This window comes from Panthera uncia (assembly GCF_023721935.1).
Source record: "Panthera uncia isolate 11264 chromosome D3 unlocalized genomic scaffold, Puncia_PCG_1.0 HiC_scaffold_8, whole genome shotgun sequence".
NCBI classification, from domain to species: domain Eukaryota; kingdom Metazoa; phylum Chordata; class Mammalia; order Carnivora; family Felidae; genus Panthera; species Panthera uncia.
Window position 1 is genome coordinate 14,371,750 of NW_026057586.1, and position 11,146 is coordinate 14,382,895.

Sequence of the window (11,146 nt, forward strand, 5' to 3'; positions counted from 1 at the left end):
CTCTTGTTGACATTATTATATTTTTTAATGGATAAATGTGATAAGCGAATATGGTATCTTCCTGTTCTTTTAGTTTCCATATCAATTATCAGTAAGGTCAGACATATTTCATGTATTTATTAGCTCTTTTCTTTTCCTTTCTGAGAGATTTATGCCTGTATTACACCCCCCCTTTTTTTTAATTCGGGATGTTTGCTTGTTCTTCTATGTATATTAATGATTTTAACTCAGGAATTGACTTTTTACCTTTGTCTTAATGTTTTCTCTCCTTTTTTGTGTATTTGTTGTTTTACCTTACACTGATTTCTAAATATCCCTACTATTTTTAAATTGTAGTGATCTCAAGATTTAATAAATTTTAAAAAAGATGATGCTGGAGTTGATATCTAAATTTTCCCTTCCCACTTTCTTCTTCTGGAAAGCCTAGAAAATTTAAATTTTGTGATATTCTGACTTAGAAATGTTATCAAGGATGTTTTAAATTTTGAGAAAGACCTCTCAGCATAAATGTGCATATTTACTTGTTTAATGTTTTTTTTCTTTTTTTTCCCCCCTACCCTCCCACTTCTTCCCCCATGCCTTTACTGCTTAGGTACGAAGCTCTCTTTCCATTAGTATTGTCATGCTTAATGTTTGTCTGGATACAGGTGGAACAAGAAACCCTGCAGCAACGTGGTATTTCCTGCAAACAGAAGGTAGCTGGGCAGAATCGTTGTTGCATTTATTTGAGAATAAATATTGTCTGTTTTAGAAGGAAGTCGCAGTGTTAGTCCATCAAAAATTTTAATGACTGCCATTTAAGGCAGTCATAATTAATTTAGTAATAAAAATGAAGCAATTCGTTTGTCAGAAAATTTTTCACTTCTAACAGAAAAGCATGATTTCATTGTTTTATAGGCATTAAACAGGTTGGGCTGAGGGATTATTTGTGAATCATTGATGTACAAAAACATCAATGTAGATGAAGGAGTAGAGGGGAAACAATGTTCTTGATCTTATTTTCTTCTGTTTTCCTATCTAATTTTTCTTTCCCTCAATTTATTTTAGTCACAAGAATATTCAGCATTGTCACAAGTCAGTTCATGAATTTGATCAGAAGGTGCCATTTGTGTTTTCTGTGTTGTTTTTCTCTTTCTAGTGGTCCTATCCCAAATTGTTTATTCTGCTGCCTTAGTGATCATGGCCTCAGTCCAAATCTTAAGCTGTTTATTAACCACAGTATACTTTGAATTGGCTGAAAGCCAGCTAAATTTTAAGGACACATTTATCATGCTGAGCTATACAGTGAAATTGATGTCTCTTGCCTTTATTTTAGAACTGAAGGTAATTTATAAGAAATTGGTGACAGAATATTTACACTTTTACTGAGGTCAGATAAAAAGAATATTGCAGAAAAACACCTTCGTAGTTGGTCCATTGATCCATCCATAACTGGTCCCAGTTGAGTTTACAGAAAGTAATTGATAATTTAGAATAATGAATTTCAATAATGAAGGAACTTTATTGAAGTATATTAAATAATTACTGTTTTTTAACTTTCAGCCCTGGAATATTAAAACAGTACATGAAAAGCAGTTTTGATCAGATTCAAATAAATGGTCAGACTGTCCTTAATAGTAAATATTAAATATTTTAATATTAAGTGGATATTAAATTTAAAAGTAACATTTTTGTGTCATTTTTTAAGTTCTGTTTTTTAATGGAAGAGATTTTTTTTATATAAAGGAGTATTAAAGTATAAAGTATTAAATTTCTATTAAATTTACTAGAAAATTACATGGAAAGTGGAGGAAGGGGAAGATCTCCCTTTAAACTCCCCCATGAGTTTTTATTTTTACAGAGAGAGGGGGATTAAGCAAGAGTGCATCCACATTGTTGGACTTGAGTGACTTTCTATTTTACCAAAAGTAGAAATATTTTATATTTTATAGAGAGAAAATAATTTTTCTACAAATAGAATTAACAGAATAACAAAGAAACAGAGAAATATTTGATTTGATCATGCTTTTTCATATCATGCCATATTTGGGTTTTAGAAGGTCAGGACCCTGAAGAATCAGGACGTCAAAAAAGGAAGAATTACATAGGGATTGAAAGTGAACCATTTACATGGGATAAGGAAAAGCTCACGTCTCCCGTTTATTATACATTCGGCAGTACTACAGCTCCATTCAGCATATTGTTAGCAACGTAGTCTGCCTTTTGGCAGATTTTATTAAGGTGTAATTAAGCTATAGGAACAGCTTTATTTTGTTTGCTCTGGTCAGTACAGGATAACTTTCTAGCTCTTGTAACTTAGACTGGAAGGTTGCCTTTGAGGGTAGAAGTAAGCGAACTGTTCTTGTGTGTTCGTATATTTCCAATTGTCTCCCAGGTCACCAGTGTCCGGTTCACCTGCAGTACTGATATAACCCAGTTCCGACAGCTCTATCTGGATGACGTCCGGAGGGCCTTTTTCCTTGTATCCTTTGTTTGGGCTTTGGCTTTAAGGCGCTGCCACCTCCCACTTAGTGGGGTCAGAAGGTGTTTTCCCCTTTTCACTTAATAGTGGTATCACCTGGGAGGGGTTAGCCCCATCAACCGTAATTTTCTTCATATGGCTCGTGTTTTTAAAAAATGGTGAAACTGTAGAAAAGCACACAGAATGATACTAAAAACAAATGTATATGTGTGTATTCCCGCCATCCAAGATATCAACAAGTAATATTTTGTCACGTATGTCACACATTTAAAAAAAAAACGAAAACATTACAGCTAAAGCTTAAGTTTTTATTTTTGTTTTTTTGTTTTTTTTTAATTCCCAACTCCACTCTAATTTCCCTCGTCCGGAAGAATCCACTATTATGAGTTTGGTTTGTATCTTTTTATGTGTGTATTTTGTACTATACTCATGTTATGTAATATCTTCCTCCCAAAGTTTTTGGATCACATCCGAGGCAACATTGTGTGAAAGTTATTAGTGGTAGAAGTCTAAAGGACAGTATGGGGGAATAAAATCTCACTTTGGGAAGGCTGGCTGATCAGCTGCAATAAGTTCACAGGGAGGTATTTCCTTTGAACCTACCATGGTGTTCTCCCTCTCTCTGCCTCTTGCTTCTGCCCTCCGTTTTGCTCTGTCTTTGCAGGCTCCTTCCACTCACCCTATACTAATAAACACTCCTTCCCCTGAACCCTTCGTCTCCCTAAAGTATAATTGTATCTTGTCTTTTCTGTTTACTCCCAAGCTTCTTGGAAGAAAAATCCATAGTTGCTGCTACCATTTCCTCCCCATTTATGTACTATAGCCTTAAGCCTAGAACACTCAGAGCAGTGCCTGGCACGTAGTAGCTGTGTGAAGATCTGTCGGATGTCCCTGCTGAGACTGTATCCTCACTGGGTCTGCAGGGGCTCCCTGACCGCACAGTCTGGTCTTGAGTTTTACTTGACCACTCTGTAACATTCAGCTCTGTTCACTTCTCTTTTTCTTTTTCCTTGACTTTCAGGACACGAGCCAGGTTTTCTTCGTAGCTTTTACATCAGCTCTATTCTCCTGCACTAAAACTTCCTCTTCCTTTGTCTGATTTTGAGTGATGTTCTTCTCCAAGCTCTACGCTTAACTTTCTCCTCTTCCTGTGCCTGGATAATGTCACCCTCTCCTATAGCTTTGACCGACGCCTCCACGCAGACAACTCTGAGGTTTACTTCTCTGGCCTTGAGCTCTCCTGACCTCATGAGCCATATGTCCAGTATTCTGCGGGGCATCATCAAATATATGTCTGAAACTAACAACGGCCCACCCTTCTCCAAAGTCTCTCTCTGGCGGGCCTCATCTCACTGAATGGCATCACCATACTCCCAACCACCCAGGCCATCAAACTTGTTGTCATATTTAACTATTCCTTGTCCAGTTCTGAAGTCCCACCCTCTGCCCTCATTCTCCATTTCCACTCCCAGTGCACCAGCTCGGACCTTCCTTGCCCCTAACATGAGCTACTGAAATAACTTCCCAATTGATTTCCTGCCTATATTTATTTGTCTCCCTGATTTGAATATCTCACTGTCACTGGTGTTTCTTATTTGTATCGCTCACCTAAAATGTTTGTGGGCTTGTCATTGTCTCCACAGTAAAGTTGAAGGCTTTTTATTAATATGCCACTAATCTATTAGTTAATTAGTATGCCACTAATCTTGCTTTCCTTTCACTGTATCCTTCAATAAACTCTCAGCTTCTGTCATACCTGTTAATATTTCTTGACTATGTCTTTTATTTCCCCACCATTTACCTTAAAATGCTTCTCATGTACTTCTATATATTGTCATAATCTTAGTTACCATGTGAGCACTTTGAGACTATTTTACTCGTATTTATATGCTTAGTGCCTAGCTCTGCTTCTGACTCATTCTAGACAATAAATATTGGTTGGTCAGTTGATTGGCTGAGTGAATAGATCCATGAATACATTTGAATCTCAAGTCACCAACTCGAATGCCACTTTTTCACTGAAAGTTGTCATAATTCATACATCCTCTTCAGTGTTTCTTTACCACTTTTGTGTATGTGTCTGTAATAATATAGTAGCTAACATTTATGGAGTCCTTTCAGTGGACCAGGCAGTATTTAAGTACTTTTCTAGCAGTTAGTTCTTAGATACCAATAGGATTAATACTTTTTATTACTGCATTAAAACAGATGTTACATTTAAGAAGTGTCAAAAAGATGTCTAGCATTTTCTCATGTCTCATTCTCTGTTCAGTTATTATAGAACATGGTATCTCCTTCCGAGCCTTCCAAAGAACCTGGCACGTTTCACATGTGGTGGGCACACGGTGAGAGTATATGAACTAAAACAGGATTTCACCTAAAGATGCCTGTCACATGCACTGGGTCCATGTCCTCCTTTTGAAAAAACCATCAGTGGCCAACTACAGATACAACACTCCAACTTGCTTCTGTTAGAGAATTGGAAAATGCCCTCCCAAAGGTGCTAGTGACAAGTGAGGATAACCTCACATGCCTCTTGTTTTTAGCACATCGCCTCTTCAGCCTGGTTCCTTCAAAATTCATTTGCGAGGACGTGTAATGGAACATTCGCTTATGACAATTTATGACCAAGTGTACAGGTTAAAAATCAAGTTACCTTCCTGGTAGAATAAGCATATCTTTTCTAAATGAAGGAGAAATTTGTATGAATTCTGACTTGTTTTGGCATTTCCTTAACTCTGTTTAGGTTTTCTTCTTAGTGACAGCATTTTTTGGAACTGGGAACATAGCTTCTGTTAACAGGTAATTAAAAAAAATTTTTTTTAATGTTTATTTATTTTTGAAAGAGAGACAGAGTGTGAGTGGGGGAGGGGCAGAGAGGGAGAGACAGAATCCGAAGCAGGCTCCTGGCCCTGAGCTGTCAGCACAGAGCCCGATGCGGGGCTCGAACTCACGCACCGTGAGATCATGACCTGAGCCGAGGTCAGACACTTAACCGCCTGAGCCACCCAGGCGCCCTGTTAACAGGTAATTTTAAATGAAAACAGCATATTTATAATAAAAAATAATACAAGTTAGATTTCTGTTCTGTACCATACTTTTTATCCCAAAGGATATATTTTGGAGATTGGTGTGCATCGGCACATGCATATCTACTTCATCTGAGTGGCTTCCTAATATTCTTGATACGATGTAAGCTTGTGTTTTAGTAGGAGTAGCTTTCAGAAAGGTAGTTGAAACATCCTTTTTAGTAGAACATTCTTTTAAAGTTACGATGTGAATTCTAAAATCTTTTTTCTTTATGTTGGTTCCTTAGCTTTGATCTTGCCTCTGTCTATTGCTTTCTGACCGTGTTTAGTCCTTTTATGATGGGAGCCCTGATGATGTGGAAGGTTAGTTTTCTTATTTTCTTATTATATTAAGATACTGATTAAGATTATCAATTCATTGTGACATTAAGATAGATTATGTAACACATTACATGACCTTAAGATTATGAAGTCATTCTGACAGAGTGAGATCGCATAGAAAGAAGATACCTTCCCAGACAATGCTGTATGGGGGGTAGGGCCCTTTAGCTTTTACTCCAAAATATAGCTAACCTTTTTGCCTTATGCTTAAGCCCATTTAACTTCCACAAAGTACAGATTCTCTGTAAATCCTGGGAAGTCCCAGCACAGATGATTAAAGCCTGTGGGGAAGTACAGTGCAGATCAAAGCTGCAGTGCTCCCAAAGATTCTCTATGTTCCCCACAAGACTGCCAACATGTCATAATCTGTTCTCATAATCCATGTACCTAGAATTGATTGATTCACTCACCAGGTACGTCACTGAGTGCTTACATTTACAGTAATGCAGTGGGCACCAGCTGGATGACATGGCACCAAGATCATGACAGACTCCTCAGCTCTGGAGGTTCAGACTCCTGTGGAATGTAATTCATGTTCTTTCCTTTCTTCTGCAGGGTCACTCTGCTTGTCTTATTCCCTCTACCACAGTGCCTGGCACATTTTACGTAGTTAGTATATATCTGCCTAAAATCTGATTACCTTCTGTTCAGATCACAAAAGTAACCATTGTTAAAAGTATGTGTCTCTTAATTAGATTAATATCCCTTTTTTTTTGTTATTGCATTGATACAAATGTGATCCTAAGAAATATCAAAAAGATGTTTTTCTCATGTCCCATTTTCTACTGAGCTATTGTAAAACATGTTATTTCTTTAACTTTCAATTACAGTTTTTTTCAATTTTTTTAAAACATTTTTATTTATTTTTGAGAGAGAGAGAGAGAGACAGAGTATGAATGGAGGAGGGGCAGAGAGAGAGGGAGACACAGAATCGGAAGCAGGCTCCAGGCTCCGAGCTGTCAGCACAGAGCCCGATACGGGACTCGAACCCACCAACCGTGAGATCATGACCTGAGCGGAAGTTGGACGCTCAACTGGCTGAGCCACGTAGGCACCCTCAATTACATTTTTTAATGGTAGTTGCTCTTTTCTTAGTCTATTGAAGAGTATCGGCCTTTCATTAAAAATAAGAAAAAAGTGGGGCACCTGGGTGGCTCAGTTGGTTAAGTGGCTGACTATTGATCTCAGCTCAGGTTATGATTCCAGCGTCATGGGATGGAGCCCTGCATCAGGCTCTGTGCTGACAGTGTGGAGCCTGTTTGGGATTCTCTCTTTCCCTCTCTCTGCCCCTCCCCGCTCAAACTCTCTCTCAAAAAAAAAATAATAATAATTAAAAAATAAAAAAGTAAAGAAGGGGCTTTGTCAGTTGAGCTTCTGACTCTTGAGTTCGGCCCAGGTAATGACCCCAGGGTCGTGGGATCGAGCTCCTTGTCAGGCTCCATGATGAGTATGGAACCTGCTGAAGATTCTCTCTCTCTCTGTCTCTCTCCCCTCCCTCGCCCCTCCCCCAATCTCCTGAGTGCTCTCTCTCTCAAAAAAAAAAAAAAAAAAAAAAAAGAACTTCCTTTAAAAAAAAAAAACAAAGAAAAACAAAAGTTTAAATTAAAATACTAGATCTTTACTCTCCAGCCACATTCAGAGCTGTACTGACATAATGCACTGGATGGCTTTTTTGACTGATGTGGCCAGAAGGGAAGGTCCTCCCAAACTGTATTTTATTTCACTCGCAACAATCTTATCCAGTCTTGAACATCATTTCTTTTCATTAGCTTCTCTCTCCTTTCTTTTTATTATATATCAAGTGCGCGCGCGCGTGTGTGTGTGAGCGTATACACATACTTAATTGGTTACTGGAAAGCAGTATCTCAAAATATTAACGGTGTTAGCTCTGGATTATGGATTTTCAATCAGTATAAATTGTATTATAACTTTCTCAATTTTTTAATAAATATTTTACAGTGAGTCTAAGTTGTTTAATCAGAAATAAAGTTGTATTAAGATAAATGAATAAAAAGCAATGGCAGAACAGCTAAATCATGTATATAGAGTTAAAGTATCAAGTGACCAGATGGGTTCAGGGATCTGTGAATCAAATTATCAGGCTCTCTAATTTATTTGATTTGGGGCATTCTGTGCCTCTCATACTCTCTTGGAATCATTTGAACAGGGTCATTAATTACTTTAATGACGTAAATCAAAAATTTATATTAGGTTTTATTTGGAATGAGTGTTGATATTTGTTATCTTTTTATACTACATATGCTATTGATGTTGATTTTTAAATCTATTTCATCACTATTCTGTATATCATTGATCTCATGGTTTTCAGAGTTTGCTCTTTACTAACGTAGATAAAATTTGTTTGAGAGGTTAAATTACTGCTATAAGCAGAAAAAGCATTTATTTTTAAGTTTTTCAAATTCTTCAACTACCCATGGCATGGTTTGTCCTTTTAAACAGATTTTAATCCCCTTCGTTCTTGTGATGTGTGCTTTTGAAGCAGTTCAGTTAACTACGCAGTTATCATCAAAAAGGTAAGGTGAATATTTAAGAAGCATTGGATTTGTCCATGTTGAGGCAGTCAGAGTAAACGTGATTACTAAGATGCTGTAAAATGATTGTTTATTATAAAAATGGGGAAAAAATGTTGTACCCTTGTAGCCAGAGTTCAGCTGTCATTAGAGAAAATTAGTTGATTAGAGCCTCTAGCAGACAAATATGCTTTCTCAACAATAAAATGTTATTAGAATATTATTCAAGCTAGCAAAGAGCTTCCCTAGAAAACAGTAAAATGTAAATGTTAAATTATAGTTAATGACTTGTTTATCATAGATATAACTGTGCTTACAAAACACAAGGGATATCATTCTCTTCTCTTGGGTTATTTCTTAAATATGTATGAGACAAATGTGTAACATTATTTCATTTTACATGGCTTTAAATGAACTGTTCTGCATGTCAATAATTTGCATAGTTTCTTAGTCTTGTTTTCTACACATTTGACAAGTGGAATGGGAATTATTCCTTCTAAGTTTTGAGAAACTTCTGAGCAGTCAGTCTTACGCAATCAAGACTCTGGAAGAGAAGCTGTCAACTCAACTATTTGCTTTTTTTAACCAATAAAATTGCCTCATCAGCATGGGACTGATCAGGCTCTTTGAAAGACACTTGAGATAAATATGAAGCTTCTTAGCAGTTATTCTTGAATCAAACTGGCATATTCAATGCTGAAAGAAATAACTAATATTAGCATAAATTTGCATACTCTTTTTGATGAGTTTAAGCCAGAACTGAGTTTAGCATATTCTTATGCATCTGCTGTAATAGTAATAATTTTACAAGATTTTCTTCCACCGTTTAAAAATAGTAGCAATTTCTTTCCGGTTTAATTTAGTATTTTTACAGCATATTTACATGAATTTAACATTGAAAACATACCTTGTCAATATCACATAAAAATAGTTAGATGCAATAAAAAAACCTGGCAAACGACAGGCACTTCTTGCATCTCTGTGAGCGGATACATGTTTGTTGGCAGGGATTTTAATGTGGAACAAGGAAGAGCTGGTGTGGTGTGGAATGAGAAGTGGAGGGTGTGTACGTGTGTAGTAACTGTGTCCTGAGACTGGCACAACAAAAGACTAACTATCAAGGTAGAGAACAGAGGCCAAGGAGACAAAGTCAAGACTTCAGAAATGTCTTCTCTGTTGAATTCTAAAGCTTTACAAGTCACTTGCATTTCCCCCTCAATGTCACAGTGACCCCTCAGATTTAATATGCCACAGGCTGAGCCCGGCAATTCCTTTTCTGCCCGGTGAGAACCAGCTCCTCACCTTGTCTTCTTTATCCGATTCATCACACAAGCCCAAGTCCATCGCTCCCTGCCTGCCACTTGCTAAAGTAGCCACTTGCTAAATATCACTGATAGCATCTCTCCTTTTTATCCTCATTTTCAATCTCAGCGTTTATGTTGCTAAGCATCTTCTTACAACACAATTTTTGAAAGCCTAGGGGTTAAGGTGGAGGCAGAATTTATACTAATGACTGGCTTGTTAGAGACATAATGCCAGGGATGGGTTCAGTATAACAAACCCGTGAGATGATTCTAACTGCTTTTCTTTTAACTCATTGCTTAAGTTAGTCTTAAACAAAGGTGAAGTAGAAAAGCTGTGTTCATATTATTTTATTTTTCATGACTTTAAAATTAATTTATCGGGGCACCTAGGTGGCTCAGTCGGTTGGGCCTCCGACTTCGACTCAGGTCATGATCTCGGTGTTCATCAGTTCGAGCCCCGCGTCGGCTCTGTGCTGACAGCTCGGAGCCTGGAGCCTGCTTCGCATTCTGTCTCTCTCTCTCTCTCTCTCTTTCTCTCTCTCTCTCTGCCCCTCCCCCCTCTCAAAAATATAAAAACATTAAAAAAAATTAACTTATCTATTTTCTCAGCCTTGATAACTGGCTTCATCTCAGAAGACTTGTGTATTTTGGGTAGAGGTCATTAAAAGGAAGTATCCAGGCATGAAGATTACTTAATGGTTGATCCATTAAGGATGCTTTTGAAAACAACAAAAAAAGATGTTTTTGGTTTTAAACAATGAAAATCTAAGCAATAGTAGCTGAAATAGGGAATTATGTGTCTCACATAACATGGGGTGCAGAGGTTGGCAGTCCAGAGCTGGTGTGATATCATCAGCAACCCTGCCTTTTTGCTGTTCCATTCTTAGAGTTTGGCCTTTCTCCTCATACCTCCATGCATCATATCTACCATCCAGGTAGGAAGAAGGACCATTAGGGGACGAGGCAAAGAGATGTGTCAGCTGGTTCTCCCCTCCCATCAGGGAAGCAGTGTCTTTCCCAAATGACCCATCCAACGTATTTCAGAGTATGTCTGAATGAGCAGAACTCCAAGGGGCACGTGTTCCTTCTAACCTGGAAGGTGGTTAGAGAGAAAGAAGTTGTGGCTTGGAGTGAGTGTTGGAAACAGACAACCCAAAGTGTCTTTCACAGCTGCTGAGGATATTTTCAGGCCAGTCTATTTCACAGCATGAGGTGACGTGGAATTTGAAGACCTTCCTCACCTTCATCATGCATCAATGCATAAGAGAGTACTGGACAGCAGTGGAGAATGAGAAGAGTTTTAGAATTACAGAAGGATTCAACAACCAACCAAATAATGAGACCTAAAAGGGACAATTTTCAGTTCTATATTTGAGTACATACTCAACTATACAAGAGAGCCATGGCTAAACAGTAGTGATTGAAAAAGAATGTGTGTGT

At 37.7% G+C, this 11,146-nt stretch overlaps 1 protein-coding gene across 5 annotated transcripts in view; it reads left to right on the top strand.

The window, feature by feature from the left end:
- Window positions 1–11,146, top strand: part of PIGN (phosphatidylinositol glycan anchor biosynthesis class N) — a 100,232-nt gene that overhangs the window by 72,623 nt on the left and 16,463 nt on the right. For all 5 annotated transcript variants that reach the window (XM_049619768.1, XM_049619767.1, XM_049619771.1 and 2 more), the window contains 5 exons: window positions 593–695; window positions 2,375–2,461; window positions 5,208–5,263; window positions 5,778–5,853; window positions 8,332–8,405. In XM_049619768.1, coding sequence (XP_049475725.1) covers window positions 593–695; window positions 2,375–2,461; window positions 5,208–5,263; window positions 5,778–5,853; window positions 8,332–8,405 — 396 coding nt within the window. The remainder of the gene's footprint in view (window positions 1–592; window positions 696–2,374; window positions 2,462–5,207; window positions 5,264–5,777; window positions 5,854–8,331; window positions 8,406–11,146) is intronic.